Source organism: Triticum urartu, chromosome 1A (genome assembly GCF_056163025.1).
Source record: "Triticum urartu cultivar PI428250 chromosome 1A, HENAU_Tu73, whole genome shotgun sequence".
Taxonomy (NCBI): Eukaryota; Viridiplantae; Streptophyta; class Magnoliopsida; order Poales; family Poaceae; genus Triticum; species Triticum urartu.
Window position 1 is genome coordinate 434,939,464 of NC_141873.1, and position 13,838 is coordinate 434,953,301.

Sequence of the window (13,838 nt, forward strand, 5' to 3'; positions counted from 1 at the left end):
AAAATGGTAGTCCAAGATGTATGGGAATGACCAAAGCGTCATTGTTCTCCCCAAGTACTACAGTGGCCGGCACCTCTGAATAATATGTTGGCCTTGTCTGTATATGGTTCCTTTCTGGAGGAGGATGGCACTGCAGCGGTGGGGATGATCCTTCGGAAATGTGATGGCTCAGTCATCTTTGCAGCTTATCGATATATATTTAATTGCAGTGAAGCTCTAGAGATTGAGATACATGCGTTAATGATTGGTATGGCACTTGCTACACAACATACAGAGCTTCCGGTGTTGGTTCAGTTAGATTCTTTGACTGCCTTATCTTGTTTTTCACATTCTAGTTTAGATCATTCAGTGTATGGTCAGTTAGTGGCTGAAATTAAGGCTCTAATGATTAATAGAGTTCACAACATACAGAGCTTCCGGTGTTGGTTCAGTCAGATTCTTTGACTGCCTTATCTTGTTTTTCACATTCTAGTTTAGATCATTCAGTGTATGGTCAGTTAGTGGCTAAAATTAAGGCTCTAATGATTGATGGAGTTTTTGTTTCGCAGAAACTTCATAGGTCACGTGATAGTGTTGCAGATTGCCTGATAAAATATAGTCGCTCTGAGCGAGCTATGTCTATGTGGCTCGGCAAAGGCCCCATGTATTGAGCATCTCTTTCCCAAAGATTATAGCTCTACCATGATGGAATAAAACCCTTGTGATCTAAAAAAAAGTCTAATCTGATGAAGCTACAGACTTTTTCAGGAAAAAAAAAGGCCCGGAGGCCCACCGAAAAGGCATGCCGACATCCTGGAACGCGATGACCCACCATGCACACATGGGCGATTGGTACTGGTCCACGTGGCTCCGGGCCCCTGTGTCCGTGGCAACGTGTTGGTTCTTCTCGTGCCAACCATTCCCCTGAAATGCATCATCACTTCTCAGTTCGGCCAAACACCACCCAACCATCCCACGTGTCCTTCCACCCCCGGTGGTAGTGTACAACACAAGAGCCACCACGAGCTCCCAGTGTCTCCTCATTCCCTTCCCTTGGATCGGGAGCAGAGCAGGAACAGAAAGGTCCGGCGACGCGCGGATCAGCCGAGACTCCGTACCGTCGGATTTCGTGGAGGGAGGCCATGGAGAAGGGGCAGAAGGTGGAGGGCGAGAGGGCCGCGGCGGCGGCCGCGGCCACGCAGCGGTGGGTGATCGGTGTCGGGTTCTGGGTGCAGGGCTTCCGGCTCTTCCCCTGGCTCGGCGTCAACTTCTTCCTCAAGGACGCCATGGGCGTCCCTTCCTCCTCGCTGCAGATCCTCCAGGCCTCCGCCACCCTGCCCATGGTCGCCAAGCCGCTCCTCGGCCTCCTCTCCGACGCCGTCCCCATCCGCGGCTGCCGCCGCCTGCCATACGTCGCCATCGGCGGTACGCCCCCTCCCTCCCTCCCTTTATCCCCCCACGTTATCGCATTGCCTTTCTTTTCAGATCTACCAACAACGCCACCTTCCGTAATCTGCGACCGACACCATGATCCTCATCGTGATTCCATACCGCCCTTTACTTTAACGGATAATAACGTGGAATGCTCGGAACCACGCTCGATTCCGTACTCACCTTTACCCGTTAACCTGGAATGATCGGAACCACGCTCGCGATGCAGAATCATAATTCCCCGAGATTTTCACCTTCCCTGTACTGCCCATGTTGCGCGCACAATTTCGCCTTTTCACTGCACTTGATCACTGATTAGACGAGTCGTGGGAATTCTGAGCAGTGTAGGAACGTGCAGTAGGATATTTTACTCTTTTGCGCTGTCTTTGGAGAGAAAAAAAAAGAAAAATGATAACCACGGTAGAGCTTTCCACATTCCTTTCTTGCGTGCTGTTCACTTGTTTGTACATTGGTGTCATGTGGCGAGCGACAACGCTGCAAAGAATATACTTGAACGCAATTGTCCTCTTGATTATTCACATGCGTTTTGTCTTCTTTCACTTTCACTTTCCCTTTTCGTTTTTTCTTCTGATTACCATCATTCTCCATCTTTCGGCGGAGTAGCCTTTTGGAGTAGCAACCAGGGCGGCATCGTGTATCTTTTCTCAGCCTTGGATGTGGCCCTTGCCGTGCACAAGTGTTATGATGAAATTCCAAAGATGGACGGATGGTGTGCTGTCATATCCCAGCATTACAGAACTTAAGATTGCCCGTCCTCAGATTCTGTGCTGAAGTCTTAATTTGTGCAATACCATTAAATTTTAATTGACTAGAATCACTTTGGTCTTTGATTCTCCTTTTCAGCTCGCATCATTTAGAAGTTAGCTCAATCCATTGATCCCCTTGGTTTAGATATCCGAGCAGTTAAATAAATTCAGGGAGCTATGGCGATTTTAGTGACTATGATATCTTGTCTTTCTCGATCACTTCATGAACAGATTGGCATAAAAGAGCCCAACCAAGTGCTTTCGAGCTTGACAGACCAATTGTTGGAAGTCCACTGATATTTTGTTAATATATAATTAGCACAATCAGATGCATAAGGAAAATTAGTGTAATTTACTCATATTTATCACCCTGTCAAATGCCATAACTGATGCTCCTGAAGATGCGCACTGTGTGCTACACTACATTACAACTGTTTCTCCTAATATAGCTAACTACTCCCTCCGTTCCTAAATATTTGTCTTTCTAGACATTTCAAATGACTACTACATACGGATGTATGTAGACATATTTTAGAGCGTAGATTCACTTATTTTGCTTCGTATGTAGTCATTTATTGAAATGCCTAGAAAGACAAGTATTTAGGAACGGAGGGAGTATATTCTAACATAACTTCTTTTGCTGTGGTTGCAGCTCTCTTGCAGGCAGTTTCATGGTTAGGAATTGCCCTCTGGCCGTCTCTTTCTCTTCCGGTTCTTACCATTTTTCTCCTCTTGAGCAACTTTGGTGCATCCATATGTGAGGTTGCCAATGATGCCATTGTAGCGGAGGCCGGGAAGCAAGCAACCTCTTCCTCAGGGGGTCAGCTTCAATCCTTTGCTTGTATGTTTGGTGCTTCTGCTGGCGCGTTAGGAAACCTCCTAGGTGGCATTGCTCTCAGCTACTTTTCCCCCAAACTCATGTTCCTATTTTTCGCAATCGTTCTCGTGCTCCAGTTCTTCACTACTGTGGCTATATCTGAGAGCTCCCTCAAACTCCCAAAGGCGACTACTAATACATCGGTGATTTCCAGCATCCGTAAACAAACCAAAGAGCTGTCCTACGCGCTCTGTATGCCGGAAATATTCTGGTCAATCATATGGTTTTCAGTGTCCTATGCTGCCATACCGTTTCTACTCGGGACCATGTTCTTCTACCAGACTGAAGTGTTAAGACTTGACTCATCCATCATCGGTTTATCCAAGGTTTTTGGGCAAGTGGCTCTCTTGGCTTGGAGCATGGCATACAACAAGTGCTTCAAGACAACGTCTGCACGCAAGATCTTATCAGCTCTGCAGTTCATCACAGCGGTCGTAATGTTGTCAGACGTGTTATTTGTCCAGGGAGTATACAGGAAGGTGGGAATATCAGACTCCTTGTACACCATTGTGTTCTCAGGGCTGCTAGAGGGCCTCATGTTCTTCAAGGTGCTACCCTTCAGTGTTCTTATCGCAAGCCTTTGCCCCTCTGGGTGCGAGGGATCGGTTATGGCCTTTGTCATGTCTGCACTTGCCCTGTCTATTATCATCAGCGGATATCTTGGGGTTGCGCTTGCTGAATTCATGGGAGTATCTGGAGATGATTTCTCTGCACTGCCGGTTTGCTTGTTGATTGAGGCTGCATGCACAGTGCTGCCGCTATTTTGCTCATCATGGATTAAAGAGAGGAAAGGGAAGGAGAAGAAGGAAGAATAGAATCCATCTGTAGGATCCCTAGGATCCCAAAGAGGTTGTATTGGTGCCTGCGAGGCTTTCCTTCAAACTTTTGTCGGTGCCTGAGTATGGGGCTGCCTAAATTCCAGTTTCATCATATGTGAAACAACCCAAGAGAGGATTAGGTTCTTCAGTTCCGAGCGCTCTGTGGCCTTTCAGGAATCGTCTTAAGAGGCAAGAGCAGATATACTTGTGTGCCATCATTCTTTTCGTCTTTCAGGAGCTATATGATAATTTTTGGGGGTGTAAGTAGCTTTTCTTTTTTAGCTTCTGTAAGGCTGTAACTAGTTTTTTCTGAGATGTGTAACTAGTTGAACCCTACATATTGTGTATTTACTTTTATTGTCTTTGGTCTGCCAGTTCAGTTTGCATTTCTTTTCATTCTTTGTGTGTGGAAAAGTCTATGTCCAATTGTCCATTTTTCATGTAACGAACTGATTGTACCTATCTCCGAATGACTAATTCAGCAATTTAGGTGAGCACAAGTCATAACGAACTCTATGGTTCTAGGATACGATTTTGGTTAGTAGAACCTACATTTTTACGATTTGCAATCCTACATTTTCAGACGCTCCACCCAATGTTTCTCTATGCAGCCATGATAAACTCCAAGGATAGATGCGTCTTTGGCGACCTTCTAAAGTTTGACGCTTTACTTTTGGGTAAAAACGGTTACTTGTAGGGAACACATATAAGGAGCTAAAGAACACATAAATCTTTATACTGGTTAAAAACACATACTCTCCAAAAGCTGTATAACACACATAAATTGTCAATAGGGAAGGTCAATTTCATGCTGTGAGGCTAATGGTGCGACTTATGAGCTAGCTATAAGCATAGTTTTCTTAAATAATTTGTCTTGTACTCCCTCCCTCCGTTTCATATTAGTTAGTTGTCGCTGATTTAGTACACGTTGTACTAAATCAGCAACTACTATAGAACAGAGGGATGTTCCTCCTACAGCTGCTTACTTGCAAATCTTGTGTGTAAAGGCTGTTTATAATTATAATTATCAATTAAGTTAGTCATGAAGACCTTCCCTCAAAATCAAAAAGGGTCCAGTGTTCTGGGAAATGCGTACACTGATAAATGCACATACCTCTTTGGCCGAAAACCAAAAGGCACATGTTTCTTCACACTGATAAATGCACATATCACGCACGCACAAAAGGAACAAAGTATACCGTTATCACTTATCAGTTGACAAATTGCCTCTGAATAACCAGAAAATGTGGCTGTGAGATATTATTGCATGCACCACAGCCCACAGCCTTATGACTAACCCTAGACTGCACGCAGACCATGGCCAACAGTTCGAGGGCCATTTGCCGCCGCAGTCAAAAAACACAACCGGCCACCCTAGGCACTAGCTCTAAGTACCTGAAAATCGGCACCGATTGGCAAGTGATCACTAGGATGGTGGAAGTTGGGCAGGCCTCCTTCCACATCCGGGGAACCCCCTCGTGGGATCCGAAGTAAGCTGGTAGGTTTTATTGAACCGCCTTCCGACAGGAATATGTAGTCCAATGTTCCAGTAAAACCTGGAGTGCAATTTGTGAACTCCGGCTCCCCTCCGTTCTCAGCATACAGGCTGCGCAATTTGATCAGGGCTTCGTCCGTAGATTCGGAGCCAGCTGATACAAGGTAATTGTATACCTGGAAGTGATAGTAACAAATTAGCTGAGGTGACAGAGAGAACCAAATTGAATGAGGTGGCACACGAAACTGAATCTGAGTTAGATTATCCACACATGAGAGAAAAGGATAGAATGCTTTGTTTTTGGCATAAACAAGGGCTCAAAAGCATAAAGTAGCTATTGGACCGCGCATTGCCAGTCCCTACACAAATATGTTTCATCATGATAACAATATGCCACACACATAACTAGAATAGATGTCAGCACATGGACAAAGTTCCCAATATCTTTCAGTAAAGCCATGGAGCTAAAACAATGTCATTTTGGCCAGGTCATTTATGTACAAGTCACGTCGTCTGGATAACGACAAGTAATTCTGGACGGAGGTGATATTTGATAATATTTCTGTGTAACTAAACTCTGCAATCTGTAACAATAATTGTAACAATAGTGGCAAAAGCTTGAGAAAGCAATGCAGCAAATGCAAGAAATACCTTATCACCAGGGGTGGAGTTAAAATCACCAGCAATGATCACAGAAGGTTTACAGGTGAACTTATTTGCGATAATTTTCTCAAACTCAGAGACTTTTGAAAGAAGATACTTTGCTTGAGCCAACTTCACATCAATCCATTCTGGATCCCTGTAAAATCAGGTTTTACAGGTTAACATGCATAAGAAACCCATACACGTGTTGAAAACTAGCTTCCATCAAATACGTATAGTAAAATAAAATAGGCAAAAATATGAGTCGAATGACGAAAACATCTTTAAATCACAGAACAGTAGAGAACATGAGCTATTTTACTTGCCAATAAATATGTGTGTTCGCCACAATCAGGATATGCTCACAAGGATCGCCAAGCTTGAAAGCAGCAAGTAAACCAACGCAGTCACGCTTCAATCTCACACGTGGATCATTTGGATCTCCACGTTTCTTATTATCTTCCTTTCCACTAGATTCTGTCAGAAAACATCATACAAAATAATCATAAGCACGTCATCAGAACAAAGAACATATCCAGCCAAATTACAGGGAGAAAAAATGGAGCACTAGATAATGATGACAGACAACACATCTTCCAAGAAATATAGTAATTAGGCAATGAAAACCAAAAGGAAAATCAGCCCTTTACGGACGTGCTGCTTCAGCTGTTGAGCTTGGATATTTTTTGAATTATTATTTCAAAGATTTAAATAAGTATTTTTATTTACTTATTAAGTGCCCAGTTCACAACTTCAAATGTCCACATTCCATGCAAGTGTGTCCATTATGTGATCCGTTTCATATTACCTTCTGATGGTGAAGAATTATTCGAGGGGGCACTAATTACATTATCATTAAGATGACATGTTTCCACCAAGTCATTGTAATGTATTACTTCCTTCTGTAACAGTTCCACACTGCAAAAAGAAGAAAATGGTCAGGAAAAATAATTGGATGATGTAAAAAGTAACATTTTCTCGTGCCGAGCTTTGTCCATTATTAGCTGCTTATTTTACAGGGAATGTGTTCGCAAACTGAATATAGATTAGAGCACAATAACAAATATAGTTGCAGGGGGAGAGGTTCAATAAGGAGCTGTCCTGAAATCAGTAACTAATGCACCATGTACATCAGTTAAGAGCACATGTTTACCTTTTTGGTTTATAAAATATACCACATCCATCCCGTTTGTCTCCAGATCGCTGGACATAAATACTTGAATATCCAGTACTTTCCATGTTTTTTCTATAGAATGTCTCATATTCATCCAACTCCTGTCAGAGGCAGGAACCAGTAAAAAAAATAAGGAATATTCTAAAGTGAACACTAAGAGGGCAGGCCTGGTGCAGTGGTGAAGTCCTTCCCACTTGTGCAAGAGGTCGTGGGTTCGAACCAGCCTCTCTGCATTGCACTTCGCAGGGGTAAGAGACTAGGTTCTTATAATCCCTCCCCAGACCCCACCTTGTATGGGAGCTTCTATGCACTGGGTCTATATTCTAAAGTGTTTACTAAGAGCAACTCCATTGCATGATAGCTTCAAGTAGTATCTTTAGAAAATGTTCCATATCTGGTTATTTTATCTATCCGTTTGCAAATAAATATAGGGATGTCCACATAAAAAAAGGATATGGGCATGTTACTGAAGCCTACATGTAATAAAAATGATTAACAAAATCATGTTGTACATAGTTCTAACAAACAAAACTAGATATGATCACACTACAGAAATTTATTAAAACATCAGAAATGAGACCCAACCTGTATGCACATGAGGTCGGCATTAAAACTCTTGAGTTCTGTTAGAACGGCTTTTGAACGAGCTTTCCACCTATTTTCCAAACATAAAAGTAAACATGAATTCCAAAGCTGATGATAGAATTAGGGCAAGAACTGAAAAACAGAAAGGAAAGGAAGAACTGTGTTCTTTAATCCTGAAATAAAACAAGTGCACCAAAATAGCAACAATGTGCCAGTTCAATTGTGGAATATGGTTTATGGTTACTATTGGTAACCATAAGAAAGCAATGGTGGGTGTACAGTGTACCCCCCCCCCCCCCCCCCCCTTATAAATCTAAAAAGGAGTCATTTGAGGTGTCACCGCTTTGCATGGATGCACTTTAGGAAGCTCACCACAGCAAAAAGTTATGCTTTACATGAGAGAGGCGGAAGAAGCAAAGGAAAAGGTAATCAGTAGGAATGGATCGTCAATCCTGGTTTGGGGACAGCGGATCTGACATTTAGCAACCTCTTTGCTATCACTGCGAGTTACTGTCACAGATCTCACACCCGCTTCAATCTGAATATCTGATACAGGCCTGTCGCGCCAGATCTAACTTCAGGACGCTGCTACTGCATATTGCGATAGAGACGGTATAGCGCCTGTGGTGGTTATAGCCGGTGGGGAGTGAAATGGGACTTTGGCAAAGGATGGCTGGGGAGTAATGGCCAAAAAGTGATGAGATCCATCGCAAGATGGTGATTCACTCCTGACTCTCGTCTAGAGCCTAGCTTGCTTATCCCGAGCATTTTAACAGATGTCTGTAAATTTAGATGAAAATAATACCTCATATAAAATTTGGCACAAATATACATACTATAGTCTGCTAGTAAATCTATGGGAAATTTCGAAAGTCTAGTTGTCGCTTTGAGTTTGAAAAATAAAACTAAAACTTATTATGTGGCATTTTTTACCCTATAAGATTTCTCCATTTACGTATTCTCTCGGTGTTCATTTCAGTTGCATTGCAAAATATCAAGTAAACATTAGAGTAATGGTAGTTGACATGCATATCTCTCATGTATCATCTCTATGTTAACACAATATATCATACAAGAGAAGAGACTGTGCAAGGAAGGAGGACCGGAAGTGAGTGCAAGGAGATAGTAGGAAATTAATAAAATGCAAATACTGATAAGAAAAGCATGAGTTTGGCAGATCCAGAGCATACGATCCCTTATGTTTCGAACCAAGGGCTAAATTTGAATATCGTATTATACCTATTGAATAAATATATGTGTGCTACGAAAGTTGGTATCTTGTGGGGACATGAGTTTCATCTGGATGCTAATTAATCACTTTTTCTAACAGCATTCTTTTACCATTCTACATTTTTTTTAGGATTTCATTCTTACAGAAAATAATGTTAGGGTGGGTTTTGCCAAGTAAGACAACTGTATGGAATATCTTAAATAAATGTACGAGGAATCCTCAAGTGGCGACCTACAGGGTGGTTACAACAACAACAAAGCCTTTAGTCCCAAACAAGTTGGGTAGGCTCAAACCCAAACAAGCCTTTTTGTTGAGAGAAGCCCTCCTCACCGCCGTGGTCGAGAGAAGCCCGATTGGCGGTGGCGGCTTTTCGCACAGCAGGGGCGGAGCAACCCCCCCCCCCCCCCCCCCCCACACACACACACACACCACCACCACCAACGGAATTTGGTGGTCACAGGCACGACGAGGGGGTAATTCCTTTGGCTCCCGAAATAAAGCATCATGCCTAATACAATCTTTTTAGTTCGTGCTTCGTCGGCTCCTCCTTTCTGATCACTCCCCCCCCCCCCCCCCGCCGCAGCAAGCCACTGTTCGCAGGTGCGATGATGGTGTGACTGGCAGGGCGTGCCTGGCAGCGACGGCCAGATCTGGTCGGTGGGTGCCGTGGGCCTGAAGTTGCTGCCCTGCTTCCCGGCGGTGGTCATTGCTGGGCCCGAGTTCGAACGGCTGCGCTGGGCCGAGGTGAGTCAGGGCGACGAGGCGGGCGTATGGTGACCACGGTGGCTCGGTGGTTGTGGTCCTGCAGGAGGCGCAGGGTGGCGGCAGTGACCTCCCTTCTGTTGGGCACGGGGCTGGGCAGGTGCCGGTCGTGCCAGTTGCATGTGTGGCGGCGGCGGCTCTGACCGAGGGTTTATGCTCGGGAGGGCCAGATCTAGGTCTGAGGCGGATTTGGGTTATCGCCCTGGGTAGGTGTGGTTGGGCTCGGTCCGGGTTGTGCCCGCGAGCGATGTCCTCGCGGGCGCGGTGGGTGATGGTCGCCGTCGTGGTGCCGTTAAACGGATCGACGCCGATGGCCATGGACTTGGCGTCATATGAGCTCGTCTAGGCCAAGCCAGAGGGCTTTGGGTAGGGCCTGCTCGACAATGGCCGTTGGCGGTCTCAGGGTCTCTCCCCCACCCAGTCCACCCGGACTAGTTGGGGATGCAGGCGTCGACACTTACCATGGAGGTGTGGAACCAGACCCGGGGGCTGATGTCAGGCAAGGTGTGGAAAGAGGTGCCTTCTATTCTTCCTGTCGGGGTTGGTGTGCTGTGATGTGGACGGTCGGCGGTGTCTCGGTTCATGGACGCTCTGGTGGCGGCCCCGGATGGCGATCCTCATGGTTGGCTCTCCGGCGAGCACCATGGCGATCGTGGCCGCTATGCCTCTTGGGCGTGTGGGCAGTAAGAGGTGTAGCGGTGGGTGGCTCGGGCTCGCTCTCTGTCGTTGGTCTGTGCTCATCGCGGTTGTCCTGGGGGCCTCCTGGTGGCACGGGTGAGCTGCTGAGCGAAAGCTCAGCGCTTTGGCGGCAACGATGGCAGTGCCCGCGGTTGCCGCTCTCCTCACGAGGATATCATTGTGGATCTCCTCTCCGTGTCGGGGCTCCGGGTAAAGACCCTTGATTGTCTCGGACTCTGCAGCGGCGATGCTTAGTGTTGTCTCCCCTCCTGAGGGTGTTGCCATGGCGTTGTTTTCAGGCCTAGCTGTGTTATTTCTCGGCAACGTAGTCACGTGCGTTTGTGTTGTCCAGTTATCCTAGGATCTGCTTTGGAAGAGGGCTCCCTCACTAACTTGTATTTTCGGCCGTGTACTTTGATTTGTGCTTTATCTATAAAGTAGGGCGAGAGCCTGTTTCGAGAGAGCCTCAAGTGGCAATGCGAGCTTGATTACGATTCACACAGCATACATTTGGCTTGTAACTTCTTGGATACTATACAAAATGTGCATATGATAAAAACGAGTACGTTGCTCATGGAATTCCAAATTCTGATATGTAAGTGCTAAGAAAAAAGGGGTTGGTCTGTGATCTTCAGTGCACACTGCACAATGCTCAAGCAACAAGAGGCTACTTAGGGCATCCCATGATTTCAATCAGAATCAATTATTTAAAATTCCAGCAGAATGATATGAATAGTTTGATTGTGTTTCTAAGTCGATTGAGAACAGTTATTTCCAAGCCAGCCAAGTTACACACAAATCTACTAGATATTCATTGGATAGAATAATTAACACCCGGGATCAACTTAGAAGTAAGGATTTCACAATCCACTAAGAAATTAACGCTCTTCGAGATTTGTTATTTCTATTTCTAAGTCAACCAAGTTACACACAATTCTAAAATGTGCTATACTTGTTATTTGGATGGATAGAGAAATCAACATTCAACATAATCGACTTAGAAATATGAATTTCTCAAATGGACTTGGAAATAGACACTCCCTTTAATAATTATGAGCTTACTTAAGAGACGCGGATGGAGAATGGGGAAAAAATGCGCTCTTCACATAAACCTGCAATGTTGAGCAAATTCTTCAACCCGTCACTGTCCATACGACTATCACAAGTAAAATAACAGAGTAAAGCTCAGCAGCCGACATACCTGGGCGAGTATGTTGTAGGAAACCAGCCGAAACTGGTACCCGTCTGCCCCTGGAAGCCATCCCAAAACGATGTCAGTACTAACCACATCGGAGCTGCCCGGATACAGGAGCAGTCAGAGTAATCACGGGTAACGATGACCCCGTTTCAACAGCGTAGGGAGCATAAATTTTACCGGCATCAGGCTCGGACTGCGCTGTGGGGAGAGGGGCGAATCTGGGCTCCGCCTGCGCGCTCATCCGCCGCTTGCAAATCCTGAACCATAGTCAGAGCATGAGAAGCGGAGATGGAGAAGGGGGGGGGGGGGGGGGGGGGGGAAGGGGGAGGATGCGCTGCTTACGGGCGGAAGGGGAGGCGGCGGCCGGAGGGAGGGGGAGAGGAACTGGATTTGGGGAGGAGGCGGCGGCCGAGGAAGAGAGGGAGGGAAGCCGCCCAGATTGCCTGGGGTTTTAGGAGCATCGGCGGCGGCTGTGTTTGCTTGCGCGCAACCGAAAAGGAAAAGATGGTGTGTGCGGAAGGCGACCTCTGCTTCGCCTGTTCGCGGCGTGCCTGTGTCCGGGTCGGACTCCGCCTTGTGAACTTTGCCCTTTTTTCCGGTGTCCGCGCTGGTGCCGTTAGCCAACTCCACCGCGCGACCCGCACGTCCATTTTATTCGGATTCTGTCTATTTGAATAGAGATTTAAAGTCGTATCCGAGCGTGTTCTAAGATGCGGTGGCCGTACGCCCAACGTGCGGACGTATCCTGTCCGTATGCATTTTTCTTTGCAAGTCATTAACTTTTTTTCATCATTCATTTTTAATACATGACAATACATCATCACATTTTGACTAGTAAAGTAAGGCCAAAAAAATAAAAACAACAAGAATACATTTTATAAGATAGCCAACTTCCATAATTGCCCCCTTGAGTTGGGTTAGGGCCTTCTCGATGCACTCATTGCTAATCTATGGAGGAGGCTCGATCTGGCATCCTCCTTTCTTCTTCAAGCCAGAAGTAGATGTTGCTTCCTCAGACCTAGTCTCGTGTCTAGCCTCTAATCTAGCAACAAGTGCACTTGTCTCATTTACAGCCTCTATGCTAGCTAAAAGTGCACGAACATGTACTAAATTTCGCTCTATCAATATATCGATGTACTCTTCTTCCCAATACCAAAACTTGCATCCATTCTACACAACAAAATTTGAAGTTAGCACAACTAGTCAAATCTAGAGCACAAACCGAAGCTAAAAAAAGCGCATACCCCATCGTTTAAGCACTTGATGAACACCCATCCGGGATGTTCCGGCGTTGTAGACACGCGGTTCACGACCATCCTTGGGCAGTGGTCGCACTTAATGAGTGGCAACGGTGCGCCGGCGAGCTTTTGGGCAAGCACCGAGCCCGGCTGGCCGCCATTCGTGTATCTGCCGGCGGACCACCGACGGTGCAGATCCGAGCGGCTAGAGGAGGAGCCACTGCCTGCATGTGGCCTTGCGGCCCTGCCAGGGCCTTCCGGCGAGGTGCCGGCTAGTCCATGGCGCGGCCAGGCCTCCCACAACCGTCCGAGCTCAAGACCGACCGGATACGCTCCAAAACCGGCCGGCGGGTGCGCAAACCAGGTGGCCGTGGTTGGGTAGCTCGGCGGCGCCGAGGGAAAGGGGTTGGGCGAGCTCGCGTCCGAACTGCACGGCTGCAATGGCAGCGGCGGCGGCAAGGGGAAGAGTGGGGAAGAGTGGAGGGGGTGCGGCCGGAGGAAGGGGCGGATAGAAAAAGGCCTACGTTGTGCCACCGACGGGCGGGCCAGGGGAGGACACGCACAGACGACCCACGCGTCCGCGTGGTGTCCGTTTCACCCCAAAAGCGGCGCAAACTTGGGCCGCGGATGGGTCGAAAGCGGACACAAAGCGGACAAAAGTCCGTTTGCGGCCGCGCGCTGGGCCGTCTCGTTTGTCCCTTTTACCCCAAACGGACGGGAGCGGACAGGATAGGGTCGCGCGGTGGAGTTGGCCTTAGCCAGTAAACCGGCATGCGCGGCTACGCCTCAGTTGGATCCTGCCGTTGGAGCAACAACGTGCGACGTGCCCGTGGGTCGGCCGGTGCTCCATTCGCCCTGGCCGGTCCGATTCTTTTTTCGATCTGGACTCGCATGTCCGATTCCGTCCGCAAGCAGAACGAAATGGCCTGCCACACGGGAGTAAAAAGCAACTCAAATGATAAG

The 13,838-nt window shown here is 46.8% G+C and overlaps 2 protein-coding genes across 2 annotated transcripts; one reads left to right on the forward strand and one right to left on the reverse strand.

The window, feature by feature from the left end:
• Positions 1–927: 927 nt before the first annotated feature.
• LOC125516246 (Major facilitator superfamily protein) lies at positions 928–4,268 on the forward strand. The gene is made up of 2 exons (XM_048681736.1): positions 928–1,404; positions 2,830–4,268. The coding sequence occupies exons 1-2, from the start codon at positions 1,122–1,124 to the stop codon at positions 3,867–3,869; spliced, it is 1,323 nt and encodes a 440-aa protein (XP_048537693.1). The 5' UTR covers positions 928–1,121; the 3' UTR covers positions 3,870–4,268.
• A 660-nt stretch (positions 4,269–4,928) lies between these two features.
• LOC125516258 (DNAse I-like superfamily protein) lies at positions 4,929–12,204 on the reverse strand. The gene is made up of 10 exons (XM_048681744.2): positions 11,980–12,204; positions 11,815–11,894; positions 11,641–11,690; positions 11,502–11,551; positions 7,769–7,838; positions 7,163–7,284; positions 6,818–6,927; positions 6,336–6,486; positions 6,019–6,166; positions 4,929–5,543 (listed from the first exon to the last, which is right to left on the reverse strand). The coding sequence occupies exons 1-10, from the start codon at positions 12,096–12,098 to the stop codon at positions 5,247–5,249; spliced, it is 1,197 nt and encodes a 398-aa protein (XP_048537701.1). The 5' UTR covers positions 12,099–12,204; the 3' UTR covers positions 4,929–5,246.
• Positions 12,205–13,838: the final 1,634 nt, after the last annotated feature.

Coding starts and splice junctions, on each gene's coding strand:
- LOC125516246 (XM_048681736.1), top strand. CDS start 1,122: ATGGAGAAGGGGCAGAAGGTGGAGGGCGAGAGGGCCGCGGCGGCGGCC. Junction 1,405..2,829: donor GCCATACGTCGCCATCGGCG/GTACGCCCCCTC, acceptor CTGTGGTTGCAG/CTCTCTTGCAGGCAGTTTCA.
- LOC125516258 (XM_048681744.2), bottom strand. CDS start 12,098: ATGCTCCTAAAACCCCAGGCAATCTGGGCGGCTTCCCTCCCTCTCTTC. Junction 6,487..6,817: donor TAATTCTTCACCATCAGAAG/GTAATATGAAAC, acceptor GTTTTCTGACAG/AATCTAGTGGAAAGGAAGAT. Junction 6,167..6,335: donor GCGAACACACATATTTATTG/GCAAGTAAAATA, acceptor CTGATTTTACAG/GGATCCAGAATGGATTGATG.